This window comes from Hermetia illucens, chromosome 6 (genome assembly GCF_905115235.1).
Source record: "Hermetia illucens chromosome 6, iHerIll2.2.curated.20191125, whole genome shotgun sequence".
Taxonomy (NCBI): Eukaryota; Metazoa; Arthropoda; class Insecta; order Diptera; family Stratiomyidae; genus Hermetia; species Hermetia illucens.
In genome coordinates this window covers 75869432-75890581 of record NC_051854.1, presented here as the reverse complement: position 1 = coordinate 75890581, position 21150 = coordinate 75869432, and the positions used below count along the sequence as shown (strand labels likewise).

The window sequence follows — 21150 nt, the reverse complement described above, 5'->3', positions numbered from 1 at the left end:
GGAAACCGGAAGCTTGACGCTTCAGGTAGTTCTCCATTAGGTGACAGTATTGACTCGAGATATTGAAATTGCTCAGTGCTGTCAGCTTCAGTAACCTGCACAGAACTGAGCGAATTAAATATTTCGATTCAATGCTAGCAGCCAATGGAGAACTGCGTAATGAAATTGCTTCACCCATTAATGCGACCTGGATGAAATGGCGTTCAAAAACTGCTGTTCTTTGTGATCGAGGTATCAGCGAACGCCTCAAATCTAAAATTTACCGCAATGTCATCCGTCTGCCGCTCTCTATAGTTCCGAGTGTTGGCCGACTATAAAAGACAATGAACGGCGTCTTGTGGTAATGGAGACGAAGATGTTGAATTGGTGGTGTGACACGTTTTGATCACATCCGAAATGAGGATATCCGCGATCGATATGGGGATGCACCGGAGATACAAACAAGTCGGAATACCGGCGCTTCGGGTATGAAGGTTTTGTGTTTATCTTATGTGAGAAACTTCTATACATTTTTTTATTCGTATATAGCTACAAATCCAACATATTCCTTCATATTTTTCCAAACTACAAGACATGCGTACATGTCACAGGCATAGATATTGTTCTAACCCTAAACAAACAAACTGCCTATTACCGAATACTGTACATACTGTGCATATATAAATTGATCGTACTCATATTTCCGATTTACTTCAATCGCAAAAGTATACGAATGTATATATATAGTAAGTATAATGAACACCGATGGTTTAATATACTAATATATCTATCTGGATTAACTGCCCGCAAACTTCATTAGCACGTATATACACCTACATACACACATATGTCTGGCGGGAGTAATTAATATTGATATACAAATGACCCAGGAACTTACAATAAAATGTTTCTTTGTGAGCCCCCATTCCTGTGTTGTGGATTTGAGGAAATTGACGAAATTCACAATAAATGGCAAAGTTTCACTCTCTATAACTTTGTTAATAATAGTTGGATTTTCTTCAAACTTGACCGAATTGTGCCTTATGTAATCCTTTATAAGAATGCAAATGCAAATAGCATCAACTTAAGGGGGGTTTCCGGCTTATTTTCTAAAATATGCCAATGTGATATTATTAACTTTATTTGTGCATATATGGGAAAAGATAGGCCTAGATTTCGTTCATATACACCACTGTATTTTTTTTCAGATTCTTCGGTTAGATGAGGTTCTGAGAACGAGACCTGTTACACTTTTTGGTGCTCATATTTTAAAACCTCACTCTCCTACTTTTCACCCGATATCAAATGTGGGGCCGGTTTCGAAAAGTACTAATTGAGCCCTTTCATTTGGTACCCACATGACTACATCCTGTGGGAAAAAAAATTGTACCCTCCATTCACATTAATGAGGAGCCCCCATTAAACTTAACACAGAATGACGCGACATGCTATATGTAAAGTAAAAATCAGACCACACGCTCTCACAAATTTTCGTGACAATCGGTCCAGCCCTTTTCGAATAAATCGTGTGTGACAGGCAGGCAGACGGACAGACAGACATTGAATCGATTCTAATAAGGTTTTGTTTCACACAAAACCTTAAAAACATATAATCACGGCTCGGTATAGTGAACTATAAACTAAACTGGCAACGGCTGAGTAAGTATTTTCTCGGCATTTTGATTACGGTGGAGGTTTCTGGAAATTTTTCTCCGTCGGGGTTCTCAGTATTGTTGGGGTGGAATTTCGCGGAATTGATGCATAAGAACTGAACAGACGCACGTCTATGTTTGACACGTGTGACAGACAGATCGATTCTAATAACGTTTTGCTTCACACAAAATCTTAAAAAGGGCTAGTGAGAAGTAGATTCTCCATGAATGGAACTTTAATATTTCTTCGAATGTCAATTATTCTCGTCAAATATGACGTCAGCATCTTTTTTGTATGGCTTAGGATGCGATAAATTCGTAGGAAATTGATAAGATTGAACTTCTATGACTTTAACACTAATAAAACTTGGCACGTGTATGCACAAGACTGTCCTATATGTCAGTTTAGTACAGTATTTAGTACTCTTAGGAGGTTTCCAGTAAATTTCTAAAAGTTGGTAATATACTATTAGTAAGTTCATTTGAGCAGATATCGGAATGGGACCTAGATTTCATCTAAGCGCACCACCCTGATTTTTTCGGATTTTTGATTTGGGTAGTTTCCGAAAATGAGCCCTGTCTCACTTTAAGTGCGCACACTTTGGCCAAAACTAATGTCAGTTTCGGAAAGCACTAATCGAGACTTTTCATTTGATACCCTACACGACTATATCCTGTGATTTTTTTTTAAATCCCTCTTTGCATGGATGGGGAGCCCCCCTTTTAACTCCAGCTAAATTTATGTCACTCGCTGTATGCGTGGGATTTCATTGTTCTCATCTATCCACGAAATTTCGTTCGAATCGGTTTAGCCGTTTTGGAGAAAAGTGCGTTTCACAGACGGACAGTAAATCGATTTTAATAAGGTTTTTCTCCTTTGTACGGTAATAGGGTCACAACTATATTTTCTCTTGGCGGAAAAATATCCCCAATTTGACTGTTTTACCGTCGCCACTTAGTATCAAATTACCGTGTGAAACAATTACTTCAGCTTTTTCTCGTCAAAGGCTGTAGTAATCAACCAGGGGTCATGCATCTAACCCCGGGGGTTACCCCAATGACGCTGATTGTACGCAACAGTAAGTTTTCGGCGAAACAAGTGACTATTGTAAGGACTTCGCACACTTCTATTTAGTAAGTTATTCCCTGGAAGAACGTTCCGATTGCTGAATTTATTATCTCAAACCCTTTTGAAGGCCATTTTTATATTTCTTCAGCGGAATTTTCTATCTGCATTGGGAAACTGCAACATATAGAAGTCGTTGATATTCGTGACGAAGTGAAACCATTTTTCTTTGGACTCAAAACCAAATCTTCAAAAAGTTTAGCTTCAAACTTACTCCCAAAAACCTCACCAAAGAAACTATTGAAAAAAATAAAAACATAAACATAAGTCTTCGGTTATTTTATTCCAACCGTAATTTTGCCCTCGAATGCGGCCCTGTGGGAAGCCCTTTCAGCTCATACCTGTCGCATTCCCTTGTCTTCGACAGGTCGTGAACGTGGCCACAGGGTCACCGAAACGAGCGCATCACACTTTGGCAATGAACGCAGAAATCGTGCTCTCCAGCTCCATTTCGTTCGTTACAAAACGTACTAATTTGGATGTCTCACGAGCCGCGAATACGCAATTCAAATGTACACAAACCACTGAGGTGGTGGTCGTGATGTTGATAAACTTCAAATCTGGTCTGGACCCGCCGTCTTCGCCGCGCGATGATGCTTCGGCGGTTGAGAGGAAACCAGTTGATTCTTCCCAGTCCGCGGGTCGCGGCCAGATACATTGAATGGAAGTTGACTTACCGAGACAAACCAGCAGCGAAATTGTGGGCGGCGATGGCGGCCGGAGGACAACAGCTTCTATTCCAAACAGCATTTTCTCCGCCGCGTCGGACACCACATGAACGTTAAACGCTGTTGCACTTTGCCAATGAATCACAAACTCCTCCCTCACAGCCTCACCTCACTTTTACCTTTCTTCGCACGCTAATTAGTAGAACACGCACACACTGTCACTCACATTAACAACTCACGCAAAATCAACTAGAAAATGATCGGAAAATCGAAGTCGGGAACGTTTGTTGATTAATTCGATGAAAGCCCGGGAGGCGGAAAGCTGCGAAACCGGGGAAACGGAAAATTCACGCGAAAATTTCACCTGGTGCAGACAAAAACGTGCAACACAGAAGACTCGACAACCTGAGAGTGGTAACCGACCAGGTAAAAACGCCCGACACTCCGAAGCACAACCACCAAACGACACACACTCTCGCCCGAAACAAACTGAAGTTGGCAATCCGCCGCTGCTTCAGCGAACCCAGCCGTAGTTATCGGCGGCGCAATCATTGCCTGATCAGCGGTTCGGTTGCGCTGAATACAGGTGAACAGCGGGCCGGCTACAGGTGTCTTCACTAACCCGGCGCGTTCGCATTTGATTTGAACGTACAGTTCGGGTCATATTAGTTGTACCTGTTCCCAGAGTTGGATATTGTTGAAAAAATCAAATAACAGTTAAGTATTTTTCACTTGATTCTGAGGTGGATGGGGCTGATATGAGTTCTGTGGGGGATAACCTTTCGATTTGATTTGATTTTTTGGCAGAATTACGGTTTCCGTGATCCCACGATTTGATCGCTTCAGGTATAAAAGGTTTTGTGTTTCGCTATGTGAGGAGCATGACGTAGTTCTCCATTGGTTTATAGCATTGACCCGAAATATTGAAATCGCTCAGTTCTGGGCAGGTTACTGCCATTGCCAGAACTAAGCGATTTAAATATCTCGAGTCAATGCTATCAGCCAATGGAGAACTGCGTAATGAAACTGTTTCACGCATTATCGCAACCATGATACACGGGATGGGGATTTAAAGGCCCCGCAATTACATCCTCATCAGACATTTGATAAAATAAAATGACGAAACCGATCACCACGAGACGACCCCGCTTGTGAACGGGACAAAGGCTGAAGAAAAAGGAAAAGCTGTGAGGAGCGACGGGCGCACAACAGCTCCGTGTCACATAGGTGAAAATTCCAGTGCCCTCTATTTTTTAGAAAGCGATTTAAATAAATCATTTGATGGAAACCCCTGTATTGGTAATAGTCAACCTCATACGCTTCACACTCTGAGTTTAATGTTATTAGCAATTGCCAAGAATGTAACCTACATCAAATATAAACAAGTCGGGAAACCGGAAGCTGGACGCTTCAGGTACGAAAGGTTTTGTGTATTTCTTAGTACGTAGCACGTAATATATCCATATATTATGTGAGAATATCCACCTTCGGATGATATTGTCATTCATAGTCTTCAATTTGCGAAGAAGCCACAACTTTGACGTATTATAACTTCGTTAGTAATAGTTCGATTTCCACCAAACTTGCTCTATGTTATACTTTATATTTCTGTGAAATTTTGTCTTGCTAGCATGAACTTAAGGGGGGTTTTGCAGTCAATTATTAAAAATTATGATTATATACTATTATTAACTTGATTTGTACAGATATCACTATGGAAGGTATTTCGGAGCCCAGGCACCATATAGTGGCAGCCTCTTGATTTTTTTCAGATTTTTCGGTTGAGTAGTTTCTGAGAATGGCCCCCTTAAAGGAATGATCACTTTCAACCCCCCGTACTCCCCACCTTTACAACAAATGTCAAAACTAAGACCGGCTTCGGAAAGTACTAACCAAGACCTTTCATTTGATACCCCACATGACTATATTTGATGAAAAAAAAATTTACACCCCCCTTTTGCATGTATGGGGACCCCCCCTTAAATTCAACGTAAAAGGATGTAACTCACTGTATGCGTGAGCGTTCACAGTTCCCACCTTTTTACCAAATTTGGTGTCAATCGCTACAACCGTCTCCGAGAAAAATGCGTGTGACGGACAGACAGACAGACAGACAGACAGACGGACAGACAGACAGACAGACAGTAAACCGATTTTAATAAGGTTTTGTGTTTACACAAAACCTTAAAAAGGCTAGGGAGAATTAGATTTATCTTGAATGGAATTTTAGTATTTCACTCGAATTTCAATTATTCTCGTTAATTATGTCCGGATAGCTGAGTGGTTAGAGCGCAAGGCTGTCGTACGGAAGGTCGCGGTTCAAATCTCACTGGTGGCAGTGGAATTTGTTTCGTGATTTAACGTCGGACACCAGTCGACTCAGCTGTGAATGAGTACCTGGGTCAAATCAGCGTAATAATCTCGGGCGAGCGCAATGCTGACCACATTGCCCCCTAGTGTACCGTTACGATCTTGAATGAAGTGCTCTAATACACTTCAAGGCCCTGATCCAACATGGATTGTTGCGCCAACGATTATTATTATTAATTATGACGCCATCATCTTATTTGTATGGCTTAGGATGCTGTTAATTAGCACGGAATTGGTAAGTTTGAACTGTAATAATTTTGACACTAATAATTGGATTTTCATGAAATTTGGCATGTCCATGCACGAGGCTGTCCTCTATCTAGTAAACCTAGGATAAGCTTAAAGGGAGTTTCTTAGTCAATTCCTAAAAGTTGACAATATACTATTAGTAAATTTATTTGAGCAGATACCGGAATGGGACATCTCTCGAAGATTATATTTCACATAAGTGTTTTACACAAAACCTTAAAAATGGCTGCAGATAAATAGATTCTTCATAAATGCGACTTTAATATTTCACGCGAATGTCAATTATTCCCGTTAATTATGACGCCAGCATCTTATTTACATGACTTTGGAAACAGTAAATTTGCGCGAAATTGATAAGTTTGAACTGCTATAACTTTGGCGTTTATGGCCACATTTCCACGAAATTTAGCAGGTATATACGAAATATTGTGTTCTATGTTGGTACAAAATTTGGAATTCCTAGAATGTATTGAAGGGGGGTTTTCCAGTAAATTTCTAAAAATTAGTAATATACCATTAGTAAGTTTATTTGAGCAGATATCGGAATAGGACATATTTTTAGGCCTAGATTTCATCTAAGCGCACTACCCTGATTTTTTTCGGATTTTTAGGTTGGGTAGTTTCCGAAAATGAGTCCTATCTCACTTTAGGAGCGCACATTTTGGCTCCTTACTCACGCACTTTGCAATTAACGACAAAACTAACGTCAGTTTCGAAAAGTACAAATCGAGATCTTTTATTTAATATCCTACACGACTATACCCGGTGAAAAATTTTTTAAATCCCCCCTTTGCATGTATGGGGAGCCCCCCTTTAAACTCCACCTAAATTTATGCCACTCGCTGTATGCATGGGATTTCATAGTTCCCATCCGTCCACCAAATTTCGTTCGGATCGGTTTAGCCATTTTGGAGAAAAATGCGTGTGACAGACAGACATTGAATCGATTTTAATAAGGTTTTGTTTTACACAAAACCTTAAAAAAAAGGGAAAAAACAAAATCTCTTTTCGTTTTCGAAAATTAAAGATTGAAGTTTTGGAATTGGCCCCTAGGCCGAACATGTACTTCGTCACGGTTCCGGTGGGCACGGCTTTTGCGGATGGATTTTCGTAAATTCAATGTAGAATTATGTAATTCACTGTTTGCGTGAGCGTTCACAGTTCCAACCTTTTCACCAAATTCAGTAAACCGATTTTAATAATGTTTTGTTTTACACGGAACGTTAAAAATTGACTACAAGAATCAAGGATGCAAACGGAAAAAGCCAATCAATAGCCACCATCAGGCTCTTGATACAATGTCTCAAATCCAATATTACCCCAAAAACCATGCAATAAGTTGTCGCGAAGAAACAATAAACAAGTTGAAAATCGAACTGAAAAAAAAAGATAAATAATATTATCAAGTCTTTTCACTGGAAATTGGAGAATATATTTCTTCAAACCTGAAATTAGTTTGTGCCATAGAAGGGCGAAGATCGCCGTTAGGGAAATCATAGTCAACGCAAGTAGAACCTTCCAATGCGAGAAGAAATACAAAGAGTTTCCTCACGAAACAAATTTTGCCAACCCCTCTCTCGCCGAACTTATCTGTTTCCCTTAGTCTTACAATCCATCTGTGCTTATGTGCTTTAATGATTCATCATTCATATTTAAGGGGGTCATCCCGTGTGAATATCCTTTTCAAGATTTTGTTGAAGTAGTATTCGTTTTTATATTGGTTGCAAAAGAGAGGAGTGCAGGGATTCAAAAGTGGTCCATTATTTCAACCACCCAACTGAAAAATCTGAAAAAAATTATGGTAATCCGTACACGTGGTATGTAGGCCTCAAAATATTCTCCACAACGATATCTGCTCAAATAAATTAACTGAGAACCCCCCTAGAATTCAATGTCGGGTATATTCAACGCATATTCAAACCACACTGGTCAAACGAGAACAATAAAGATAGGAGGCTACAACTTTGAAACCGTTGAAAATTTCTCCTTTCTATGGTCAAAAATCACAACCGACAACAGCAATGACGATGAAATTCGTTCACGGTAGTTGGCTGCCAACAGAGCTCATTTCAGCTTACAAAAGCAGCGGTGATCGCTTCGCATGAGTATAACTCAGCATCTTCGAGATGCTTTGCGACAACAACCAGCGCTATATCATCGGCGTAGCCCACCACCGTGGCTTCCTCCGGAAGAGGAAGATTAAGAACATTGTTGTACATGATGTTCCACAGCAGTGGACCCAGCACGGTGCCCTGTGGGACACCCGCAGAGACAACGTATTCCTGGGGTCCGTCATCGGTGTCATACCAAAGCCTCCGTTCTTGTGAATAGCTGTTGACAATAGCTGCAAGATAAGTCGAAACCAATCTTCGCCAGAGATTCCCGTATTAGATTTCAATTGGCCGAATTGAATGCATTTCTCACATTCAGAGTCGCTACTATGCAATATTTGCTAGTACTGCCCTTTCCGTGGATTGCATCTTCGGCCAAACCAGTAACCATTTTGATGGCATCAATGGTTGATCTGGCTTTACGGAACCCATACAGCCCATACAGAGTCGCTACTATGCAATATTTGCTAGTACTGCCCTTTCCGTGGATTTCATCTTCGGCCAAACCAGTAACCATTTTGATGGCATCAATGGTTGATCTGGCTTTACGGAACCTATACAGCCGATTTGAGAGACCTCGCTGGCTGTCAGCAACCGGGAGTAATCTATTATAGATTACTCGCTCTAGCATTTTGCCCACAGTGTCCAAAACACAAATAGGTCTGTAGAAGGTTGGCTCTCCTGGAGGTTTGCCAGCCTTAGGCAGTAGCACCAACTTGTGTCGTTTCCATGATGCACGAAAAATCTCCTCGGATATGTACTCTAGAACAACTCAGCGAACATGTCCGGTCTGAATTTCACGGCAAGCTTAAGGGCCTCATTCAGCACGCCATCCAGACCCGGAGTTTTGTTATCTCCTATCCTAACGCAAATCTCCAACAGCTCGTCACTGGTGACTGGCGGTATTGCCGTGTCGTTCAGAGGTCGCTGGAGGCTGTCTATGCCCTCCTCTTGCTGAGGGAATAACCCCTGGATAATTTTTAACAAGAGTGACGGGCACGTGATCTGCGGAGATGATCGGACTCTGAATCGCCCCATCACGATTCTATAGGCGCTCCCCCACGGGTTTACGTGCGCTTCTAAACAGAGCTCCTTAAAGCATTCCCTCTTGCTCCGTTGGATGGCGAGCTTGAGGGTTTTGCGGACTTCCTTATAGGCGCGCCCTTTTTGCCCTCGGTCGATTCTGATTACCGCTCTTTGAGCCGCTCTTTTGGCTCGGTGACAGGCTGATCGAAGGCTGGTCAGTTCAGCATTCCACTAGTAGTTTGGTCTTCTACTGGGAAATCAGCACCTCCTCGGCATGAACGCGTCACACGTTTTGGCGATGCATTGGGCGACATGGGCAGCTCTTTCCGTGAAGGCGCCTGATTTATTAGGTTGGTCTAACCACACCTCCATGAAGGTCTGCTCATCCAGAGCTTTAGCGGACCGGCCTGATATCTTTCTCGGTTTCGGGCATGATGGTATTATGCCCGGTGACTCCACCCATAGCCCAAAGAAGATTGCCTGATGACCACGTGCCAGTGCAAAGGCTGACAAAAGTTAGATTTACGATTGAGGTAGACCCCCGTTTCTGAAAGGTGTTTACATATCCTTCGTTGGCCAGAATTATATTCAACTGTGCGAAAGCGTCTAATAGACTGCGGCCCTTTGCATTTGTTTCTCTGCTACCCTACTCACGGGTCCAAGCATTGAAGTCACCAGCAATCACCCTTGGACTACGACCCCTTGCGTCAAGAACAAGACTGTCAAGCATTTCCTCGAATTTGAGCAGTGTCAGGCTTGGTGGGGCGTAACAGCTGTACACATATACCCCGTTTATTTTCGCCCACACAAAGCCGCTGTATGTCTGACCCCCAGTACATTGTATGGCTTGTCGACCACATGCCCATATCGCTGCTCCACCAGTCGAATCTGTAACCCATAAGCCACCGTGACGATTTCTATAGGGTTCGCTAATGATGGACCTCGGATTCGTAGATGCTCTGCTCGAGTAAATTTTGAGCGACCCTACAATGATTGAGGTTTATTTGAATAAACTTAATTTTTTCATTGAAGTCAGCGCCTTCCTAAATTCCGGGCATTTAGTACTTGTGGCAATATGCCGGTAATCCCGTCCCTCACTTCCTTCGCACAATAAGCATTTGGGGTCCCTATTGCACGCTTTAGCAATATGGCCTTTCTCCCCATACCTTCTGCATCGATCGGACGGATCAATGCCGCTGGTGCATGCCTTCGCGAAATGGCCAAACGCGAGGCACTTGAAGCACCATTTTAGAGAAATCTGTTCTCTCAGACGGCAAGCAACCCATCCGATTTGAACCTTCCCGGCCGCCAATAACTTCTGCACGTCTGTCTGTCTGTCTCTCTGCAGCACACACGTTTCTCAGAAACGGCTATACCGATTGACATGAAATTTGGTGAGAAGGTGGGAACTGTGAACGCCCAGACGTGCAGTGAGTGATATCCTTCTACGTTGAGATTTAGGGGGGGCTCCCCATACATGTAAATTAGGGGTGTAATGGGTGTGGGATATCAAATGAAAGGTTTCAATTAGGACTTTTCGAAGTCGGTATTTGTTTTGAGATTTGTTAGAAAGGGGGGAGTGGGGGGGGGGGGGGGGTGGAAAGTGATGATTTCTTTAACGAACCCATTCTCTACCCAACCGAAAAATCTGAAGAAAAAACCATGAAGCTGCCCAGGCCTCAAAACACTCTCCATATTGATATCCGTTCAAATTAAGTTAATAATAGTATATCATATTTTTGGGGAAATCGAGTAAAACTTCCTTAATTTCATCCTAGAGTTATAAAAGTTGATAGTAGTACTCGTATAAAATATAATATGAAGCATGTTTTCTCCCCAAGTTTGATGAAAATCGTACTATTAGTAACAAAGTTATAGTAGCTCAAAGTTGACTTTATCGTGTAAATTTACTGCAACTAAATATCAACATCACACTAAAGTGGGTAGTCAGACATGTTAAATACATATACATAACGGGTTACGTACAAATGGGATAGTTCTACCCGCAAATATACTCACAGAAGAAAAAAACAAAACCTTTAATACCTGAAGCGCCCAGCTTCCGGTTTCCCGACTTGTTATGTTCCTAGGACTGTGTTAGATCTACTCTTAGCAGGCTGAGTCAGTATGACTCCTCAACCGTTTTCCCCCGTTTTGAGTTTTATTAGTCTCATTCCAACTCCATGGAAAGGATTTGATTCAAAAATATTAAGCGAAGACGGCTTTGCGGGCAGAAGCAAGTCATCAGACGCCGCCTTACCTCTGCCCTGGGAGCAGCGTGACCGAAGCGGCTTGCAGATATTAAGTGCTCCTTTATATAATTCGCAGAACACACCCTGATTCAACCAACGATGCGGCTGCTTGTCTATTTTTTTGTAACCCAATATGGCCCTGAGCCCAGAATACCCAGAACTAGTTATGCAGCCTGGGCATATTACATTCACTATGACAGCCTCGTCCCTGCTTCAAATTTGGATTTTAGTGCCTAGATGGCCTGGTTATCGGTTAGAGTTGCAATGTTCTGCTTCTAGGAATTCATTTGAAACTCCTTCTTCTGTGAGGGAGCCGTCTCTGTGCGAGGTTATCCTATGTTGGTTTAGGTTGTTATTACTGTACCTTGGTATCAGTACTTCGCAAGTATTGCCTGGAAAGATTGCCGAACTCCTTTCGACTTTCCGACTCGGTGATACCTCCAAACCATCTCGAGATTGCCCTTCAACTGCTTTGGGATATGGATATGAAGGGTCAATGCTAAGGGTACGTCTGACGACCCCGGGGAGTATGCTCTCATGGCCCCAGCAATACTAATACCTACCTATAAGCTAGTTTCTGGAAAAACTACCCGCAGTTAGGTATTCTGTTTTCCATTTCATTGGCAGAGTCACCAAACGGCGCAACTTAATTTAAATCATTGTAAAGATAAACAGACGTAATCATTGAAATCCCATTTGTTCAAATGAGCATTGAACTTTATTTTTTTAGGTACAGCAAACATTCTAGGTTCTAGCATTTTCATACCTTCCTTAATAGAAGTTCGCCCATTGTTTTATGATGTCTGTTAAGATACTTCCCATAGGTCGTTGATATTTACCATATCACTGTACATGTGAATCTCCATATGAACGCATATACTCGTAATGATTATGAATTATCTTTGAAGGTGGAACTGATGTGTCTACCCAATTGTAAATATCGGAAAACACATTTTGATAACACATTAGGTGGAATTTCGAGTGCATTAGATTTGTTGTTTCTGTATCACTGTGTTTGTACAATGGGGAATTAAACATCGTAGAGGAATCAAAATATACTTTTGGCAGAAGTATGTATGTAGGTCGGGTGTTTGGAAAAAAAGTTCCAAGGTAAAAACATATATTTCCCCGGAATATAAAGCGGGCAATAACTCCGCAGGTTAGCAGTTCTAAAAAGTTAACTTCCCTGTGAAAAGCTGCTTGCGCTGAAATCCATTGGAAATGGAGCACGCCCTCAGTAAACTACTATTGTTATTTGGGCTTGTCGATTATGCATTCGGTCACGGCATGATGATAGAGCCAGTGGGGCGACAATCTCGTTGGCGGGTAGATGACACGGCTCCTGTGAACACAAATGATAACGAATTGTTCTGTGGTGGAATCACTGTAAGTCAAGATTTGATTCGTTTTTTCAATAATGTCCTCCTTCTAAAAATAGTCACTTATATTTAGTTTAATTTGACTTCTAGAGAGTTTGATATTCATCATCATCAACTACCCAACAACCGGTATCCGGTCTAGGCCTGCCTTAATAAGGATCTCCAGACATCCCGGTTTTCTGCCGAGGTCCACCAATTCGATATCACTAAAAGCTGTCTGGTGTCCTGACCTACGCCATGGTCGTCTACCTCGTCTTCTTTTACTACCATAGATATTGCCCTTATAGACTTTCCGGGTGGGATCATCCTCATCCATACGGATTAAGTGACCCGCCCACCGTAACCTATTGAGCCGGATTTTATCCACAACCGGACGGTCATGGTATCGCTCATAGATTTCGTCATTGTGTAGGCTACGGAATCGTCCATCCTCATGTATGGGGCCAAAAATTCTTCGGAGGATTCTCGTCTCGAACGCGCCCAAGAGTTCGCAATTCTTCTTGCTAAGAACCCAAGTCTCCGAGAAATACATGAGGACTGACAAGATCATTGTCTTGTACAGTAAGAGCTTTGACCCTATGGTGAGACGTTTCGAGCGGAACAGTTTTTGTAAGCTGAAATAGGCTCTGTTGGCTAACAACAACCGTGCGCGGATTTCATCATCGTAGCTGTTATCGGTTCTGATTTTCGACCCTAAATAGGGGAAATTATCAACGGTCTCGAAGTTGTCTTCTCCTATCCTTATTCTTCCTGTTTGACCAGTGCCGTTTGATGTTTTTGGATGGTTAGTTTTCGGTGCTGACGTTGCCACCATATATTTTGTCTTGCCTTCATTGATGTGCAGCCCAAGATCTCGCATCAATCGCCGTCTGCTCGATCTGAATGAAGGCAGTTTGTACGTCTCGGGCGGTTCTTCCCATGATGTCGATATCGTCAGCATAGGCCAGTAGTTGGGTGGACTTGAAGAGGATCGTACCTCTTGCACTTACATCAGCATCACCGATCACTTTCTCGAGGGCCAGGTTAAAGAGGACGCATGATAGGGCATCCCGTTGTCGTAGATCGTTGTTGATGTCGAATGGTCTTGAGAGTGCTTCTGCTGCTTTTATCGGGCCTCGCACATTAGTCAGGGTCAGCCTAGTCAGTCTTATTAATTTCGTCGGGATACTGAATTCTCTTATGGCCGTGTACAGTTTTACTCTGGCTATGCTATCATAGGCGGCTTTAAAGTCGATGAATATATGGTGCAACTGTTGTCCATATTCCAACAGTTTTTCCATCGCTTGCCGCAGACAGAAAATCTGATCTGTAGAGGAGAATATCTTATAGATGGTACTCAGCAACGTGATACCTCTATAATTGCTGCACTATGTGATATCTCTCTTTTTATGTATGAGACAGATAATGCCTCGTTGCCAATCGTCAGGCATTTATTCGGTGTTCCATACCTTGAGCACAAGTTGATGAACCACTTGGTATAACTGGTCGCCTCCATATTTAACCAATTCGGCTGTAATTCCATCGGCTCCTGGCGACTTATGATTTTTTGCCGATGAATTGCACGGACTGTTTCTCCTAAACTTGGTGGTGGCAGTATTTATCCGTCGTCTTCAGTTGGTGGGACCTCCAACTCGCCGGTGTTCTGGTTGTTCAGTAGCTCATCAAAGTACTCAACCCATCGCTCCAATATGCCCATTGTGTCGGAAATCAGATTTCCCTCTTTGTCTCGGCAGGATGAGCATCGAGGTGTATAAGCCTTCATCCTGCTGACTTGTTGGTAAAACTTCCGCCTTCGGGCCTGGTGCGGTTGCTCCCTGTACTTATCGAGTTCACAGACTTGTTGGTTCTCCCAGGCTTCCTTTTTCCGCCTGTTAAGTCGCTTCTCCGCTCAACGGAGTTCGTGATAAGTCTTTGCGTGTGCCCGCGTTCATTGAGAATGCAACATTACTTGGTATGCAGCATTCTTCCGTTCCGTTGCTAGCTTACATTCATCGTCAAACCAGCCGTTCCGATTCCTTTTGCGACTGGGGCCAAGTATATTTGTGGCCGTATTTATGATAACATTCTTCAGGTGGTTGTGAAGATCATTTGTTGATGCTCCATCTCCAGGTCCTCTGTTGACTGCGGTTATTGCGACATCCATTTCCCTCTTATAGGTGTCGCGGAGGGTTGTGTTGTGGATGGCTTCAGTGTTAACTCTCACCTGATTGTCAGAGGGGATTCCGGGTGGTGTTGTTATTCGAGCTCGGAACACCGGGAGTTTGATATTACTTAGTTAAAACTACTCAAAATCATTTTAAAAAGTTAATCCAATTTAATGTCCCTCTTCACCTTAGGATATTACAATTTACTATACCTAACTTCTGTGCACCCTTCGGCAAGAAGTTTCGAAAAGATAAAGAATGGCGGGTTTTATGTTAGTACAAGTTCCGTTGCAAACATACATATAAACGGTCTTATAAGGGCTTTGCAAAGAATAAGTTTAGTTTTAGTGCACAGACTCAATCTCTTGCGAAGAATAGATTGGATCCGACTAAGTGCATCGTGTTTTGCTGACAAATAGCTTAAAGTATGGATTAAATCTAGAAGGGCTTATCTTCAAAGAAGCTAGCAAGTCCAACATCGACCTAAGAGGAGACTAAAGGGAAGAGAATATACCTTCAAAACCAGCCGTAGCTTTCATGAAGGGTAGCAGTTCCCCCCTTCCCAATTCGTCAGAAAACAGGAAACTTCCACAACCTGCTTCTAACTAGAACTGGGCAATTATAAAGGAAGTGATTCAGGGTCCCTTCTTTCTCTTCAAAAATTCTACAAGGCGAATTGTGTTGTATATTGAGTTTGGTAGCATGGTCCTCCATAGGCCCCTACAGACCGTCGTAAACCTCTACGTATTTAAGTGCGCCTGGTCCAAAAACTCCTGTGACCCAGTCAGTGGTTATCAAGTAGTGCAAGAAGACTCCATCCTTGATAGTCGACGGGGAGATCTAGACTGCGCATATTGGGGAACAATTGCGAGAGGAGCCTTGCCCGGCCCGTTGGTCTCTCTTTGTTCCTATGATCGGGAATCAAAAGGAAGGTGGCTTTGAGCATGTACATTAAAGGCGTCCACCGTATCACCACCCAGTATCACCTGAACTTCCGGTTCTTTGGATTCTGTTATAGTTGGAAAGGGCCTGTACACATCTAAAAAACTATCCTTGGCCATAGACTTCACCTCTCCATAAAAGTGTTGTTACAGATGTAAAGACTATACACGTCTTTTTAACTTTCAGTTCTATGTTTAGTCTCCAATTCAACTTAAAATTCAATATTTGTTCCTTAAGCCATTAAAGATAAAGCATCAGCTCCATGGGTTAGGACCTCCACGATTCTTCTTGTAAATCTAGGCAAGCAGTTAATGTATGCTGTTTATAGTGTAACAGATAGAGAGCCGCTCTATGGATTTGGTTTTGGACAGGTGGGCTCAGATTAAAAGAAGAGCGACTTTTTCATGACTGTCCTGAAGTTGTTAACTAGATGCACTCCAGTGTCTTCAGTAAGAAAAAAGTGAGACTGATTGGCTTCATAGCTACACCTGCTCGTTTTTTGTATCATAACCACGTGCACTCGTCTCTCCAATAATCTATAAACAGGGTTCTGTTTCACAGTCCTTTTGGTTGCCAGGGAAGTGGGTTTTACTAATAACCGCTGGCTTTCGCTAAAAGATTCCGTCCAGGAATCCTTCGTCCTCCTATTTTTAAAAAAGGATGAAACCTTACGTTCGAGAAGGCTGGAATGTCATTGATATTTTGGGTATTCTGTAAATACTGGAGCCATGCCGTTCCCTGGCAATCTTGATGACCGACTTATACATCTCTAAGCTGGCACTAGCATATAATGAAGAATTCTCTGGTCAGTTTCGCGAGATTGGACAGGTTTTTGTCCCACAACGGGTAATGTTTTTTCCTGGCACGGGACTTTGACTGCTTGTCGTAAAAGGTGCCAGAAAGGGAAGATAGCAAAGATTCGTGCTAGCAAATTGCCAATTTTGAAATTTCACAGAAACGTGAGCAACCCCTCGGATAGGGGCTAACTTGACAATAACGACATTTGGCTATTGACAATGGACTATAATTAATAATATAATAATCGTTGGCGCAACAATCCATGTTGGATCAGGGCCTTGAAGTGTGTTAGAGCACTTCATTCAAGACAAGGACTATAATTAGCTTCTGGAATACGTACATGCTCCTGGACAACATATGGAGGGTCTCCAGGGTCTTTCTGCAACTCGAGTGAGAAATCCAATGATATCAGCTGGACACTGTGGGCCTAACCGAAATAATATGATGGGACTCTGGAGAGTACTCCCCATCCCTCTTGGCAGACGCGAATCCGAAATTGGATTGTTACTGATGACTACCGCAAGATGCTTTCTTTTGATCTGTAAGCCGATTTCTGACAAGATTTTTACAACTTGTCACTTCAGATGAGTCCCCGTGCAGACTTGAGTCTGATCGCCCTGATTAGGCCTTTGAAGTGTTCGCCTACTGCATCGCGACCAACAAACCACGGTGAATAAAATGTATCCCTGTGCCACGTGATAATAGCGAAAATAACCCTCGAATGCATGAAGACATATTTAGAAAGCTTGTTCGACAGAGAGGAAATCGGTATCGGCTCATTTTCGAACAGTGGGTGTGCATCAGATCTCCGTTTTACCTGCTCTTCATTGATTTCGAGAGAGCTATTGACAGCTTGAACGTGGAGTGTATCTGCTGTGCTCTACGCTGAAGGGTCATTCCAGAGTAACTAATTACTTTTATCAGAGTGAAATATGGATGGATAAAATCTCAGAAGAGTTCCTAGGCGGAGTTCGTGAGGATTGCATCTTATCAATGATATTATTTTTTTTTGTTTTCAGTGACGTTCTTCACCGTCACAAATTGCAGTGCTGGATAGATTTATGTTAATAATCAAATCGAAAAGACACTCACTTCTTTCATTAATTTCCGAACTATTTCAAAGCGTCTGCCTCGTAGTTGTATCGCAGACTATCAACAGATTGGCTTTGTTCGATGTGGTAGTAGACGCCTGCACCTTTTTGACTTTTTTTTGAAGGTTTCTATATTATTGTGATGTCGATATCTTCCTCTCGGAGAAAGACCACCACTAGCTGTGGCTTAGCGTGAGTGTTGCAGCTTCAACTGCGTTACTGTTATAATATCACACGGTCTCTTATGGTTAAATCGACAATCTTTGTCTAATACAACGGCTCGTTGGCGGCATTGATTGGGCCAAGTTGTCATCCGGCTTTCAAGAACGTCACTGTTTAGCATTTACTTTCCTGATTCTGAACTTCACTTTTCAGTCCAACTTTTCCAGCGCCTTCAAGCAATTTCAAATTATGCTGTTCCTCCTTCCTGTTCATCACCTCATGGAAGACCCCATAAGGCCCTTGGGGTTTTGAAGGCGCAGGGATTGGATGAGCTTGTCTTTATCGATTCGAATCTTCGGCAAGGTCTCCTAGAAATCTCATCATGTGGAATAATCTTGATCTTAACGCCTTCCTAGGCGTCGGTAATCTTAGCGACGCGCAATATGAGAAAACCACTGGAAAACTGGTCATCGTATTCTCTGATTTGAAATCCGCGGACCACGTAGGAGGAATCGAAGTACATACATCCTAGTGTTCTCCCTCACTATCTATGTCTCGTGATCGATGACCGGCTACGACGCTCGGAGTTGTCACGTGTCAGCACTTTTCCCCGCTTCGCAGTGCATGTTCCATCAGCCGGCTATTGCTGGTTCTCTGTGTTGCTTGTTGGCATCCAAGCTCATCATGATATCGATTGCATATGAAATAGGTATTCTTCGCCTTCTGCCGTTTTCGCAGTATATTCATTGACATCGGCAGGTCCGTAGGAAGACAATCCGAACCCGGGGTAAAAATTATCCGGAAAATGTGCCCGGGGGTCGGGAGTGAAAATTATATAGCCCTCTCTATTATCCCTAGTTTTCATTGAAATTTTTTTCAGAGCCGATCCAAGCACCGAGAAAACTCTGCGCCTGGTGGCGAATCCCTTTATTCTACCTTCACCCCTCTGGCAGGTCTGAACATCGATATTTAGTGAGGTCCTTCTCGTTCCGCTCGGCAACAGTACCGGTCTCTTTGCTCTTCGTAATCTTATTCAGTGTGGGCGAAGTATCTCATTGTTGAGAACTCCCTTTTGCATTTGGTAGGAGCAATACAAAGTGAGTTGCATTGCAATGTGGCCGAATTCACCTGCCACTGTTTTGCACAGCAGCACTTGGCTATAGTTTTTTTGAAACAGCAGAAAATAGTCAAGGATGGACTGTCTAATGGGTCTTGTCATTGAGTTGAGTAGGGCAAGCTGGTTTAATCAACGCGATTGAACGGGGTTAGCTTTTGTCGATTATCCGCCGTATCGCCTAGCAGTTGTGCTTCGAGTTGAAAATGGCACCAAAAATGAGGCACTCCGATTTTTGCTAGGAATTATTCATTTCTAACATGCCTGGGTTGGTGTCACTGGGGATGAGAGACCAAGGATGGAGGATGTTGAATGTTACGACATTTAACCCCATCCATTCATGATGAGTTTTATGTTCCCGATATTCATTTATTTGGGCTGAACCAAGCGCTTCAGCAATCTGTTCATATGCGTTAGAAGTTAGAATAGGGACATGTTGAACGGTGGTTGTAGAAAGTAGCTTCCTTGGAAATTTGGCATAAATACCGCCGAAGTGCTCAAGCTTTGTAGTTTAACTCGAGAAAGTTCGCGATTTCAGCAGATACCTTTCGAACTACCATTTCTTTGCAGGCTGGGCATCTACTGTAATTAGCTGGATGTCCGGTTTGACCGCAGTTGTAACATAACGTCTATATGCAGATGCCTTTTTGGGTATTTTGCACATCTCTGCAATATTGCACTACACTTCTTCACAATTTCTGACTTTAGACAAGGTTTCTTTTTAATAAAGAACGCCATTTACCCTAACTATTTCATATAATTCCTGAGAGGGCTGAAAAGTGAGTATGGAAAGCACTGACCGAAATTTTTGGGGCTATTTAAGGATGTGTTCAGGGAGGACTATAAAAAGTTTGGGTACGTTATTATTATATTCTGTAATCGTAGGAGTCCTCACCTTATTAGGGTACTACCCGCCAGAGATTCAAAATGTTTATGGTTTACATAACAAGTGTTCGATAGAGCTCGAGATGGACTTGCTGATAGACTGCTTGAAGCTGACTGCTCTTAACGCCAAATGCAAGCAATGGACCCAAATCGGGTCGTTATGATGATTTTGTATAGAAACAAAGCTGAAACACTACAAATATGTGTTGATGCGCAGTTAATATATATTCTTTTAAATTACATTTCTCTCTAGAACACTTGGCAAGTACATAATGGTAAATGTGGAATTTGCGGAGATGACTTCGGTCTACCTACGCCAAGGCCTCATGAATTCGGAGGCGAATATGGAAGCGGAGACATTGTTAGAGTTTACAAAGCGGGCACAGATATTCCAATAACAGCGAACCTAACCGCCAATCACAGAGGGTACTTTACCTTCGATATATGCAATATGGACTACAGCGACGAAACCGAGGAGTGTTTCATAAAATTGAAAATCGAAGACGGTAGCGATAGGTTTTATCTACCATCACCTGAGTCAGGAACCTACCATACCGCCGTCTTTATTCCACGATACATAGTATGCGACCATTGCGTACTTCGGTGGCAATATACTGCAGGTCAGTATCGAAAACTGGATGCATTTAGAAGCGATTGATGAATCCATTTTATACTACCTTTCTAGGTAACATGTGGGGACCATGTGGCGATGGAACAAGCGCTCTGGGTTGCGGACCTCAAGAAATATTCAGATCCTGCGCAGACATTCGAATTGAAGATGCAGGGCACAGATACTTTGGATTTCTGTAAGTAATTGTTAAGTTTTCTAAATAAAAAAACGTTACAAAAAATTCAATAGTTTCAATGGTGAGAAATGAAGAGAATGATATGCCAGGTTTTCATCAAAGACAGATCAATATCCTATGTCTGTCTGAAAAAGGAAGATATGACATTTACTAAGCATAGAAGGTAAAGGTGCGTCCACTTTTTAAAATTCATTTCCAGTGGTACTATCCCACAGTGAGAGCCAGTACCATTTTGACGCCCCGATAACGGGCAGACTGAGGAATAAGGAAAACTGGAGACTAACTTAGATCGTTGAAATCAATCAATCATTGTTTTTTTCCAACAATACCTTAAAAGCTATTCTAAATCCTCTTCTAAGGGTGGTAAGGAGCAATGCAGTGTTAAATCATATTCCA

At 42.4% G+C, this 21150-nt stretch overlaps 2 protein-coding genes across 4 annotated transcripts in view; one reads left to right on the top strand and one right to left on the bottom strand.

Annotated features, from left to right (window-relative positions):
- Positions 1 to 3901, bottom strand: part of LOC119658660 (protein crumbs) — a 94072-nt gene extending 90171 nt beyond the window's left edge. For all 3 annotated transcript variants that reach the window (XM_038066213.1, XM_038066210.1, XM_038066212.1), the window contains exon 1: positions 3435 to 3901. In XM_038066213.1, coding sequence (XP_037922141.1) covers positions 3435 to 3507 — 73 coding nt within the window. In that variant the 5' untranslated portion in view covers positions 3508 to 3901. The remainder of the gene's footprint in view (positions 1 to 3434) is intronic.
- Positions 3902 to 12580: 8679 nt separating this feature from the next.
- LOC119659624 lies at positions 12581 to 20793 on the top strand. Its single transcript, XM_038067824.1, has 3 exons — positions 12581 to 12819; positions 20202 to 20568; positions 20634 to 20793. Exons 1-3 carry the CDS (start codon positions 12655 to 12657, stop codon positions 20756 to 20758), a joined length of 657 nt encoding a protein of 218 aa, XP_037923752.1. The 5' UTR covers positions 12581 to 12654; the 3' UTR covers positions 20759 to 20793.
- Positions 20794 to 21150: the final 357 nt, after the last annotated feature.

What these genes read in the sequence shown, in the direction of transcription:
- LOC119659624 (XM_038067824.1), top strand. Translation starts at nt 12,655, where the DNA reads ATGGAGCACGCCCTCAGTAAACTACTATTGTTATTTGGGCTTGTCGAT. An exon ending in TGTTCTGTGGTGGAATCACT is followed by an intron (nt 12,820 to 20,201) that starts GTAAGTCAAGAT and finishes ATTTCTCTCTAG; the next exon opens with AACACTTGGCAAGTACATAA. An exon ending in TCGGTGGCAATATACTGCAG is followed by an intron (nt 20,569 to 20,633) that starts GTCAGTATCGAA and finishes CTACCTTTCTAG; the next exon opens with GTAACATGTGGGGACCATGT.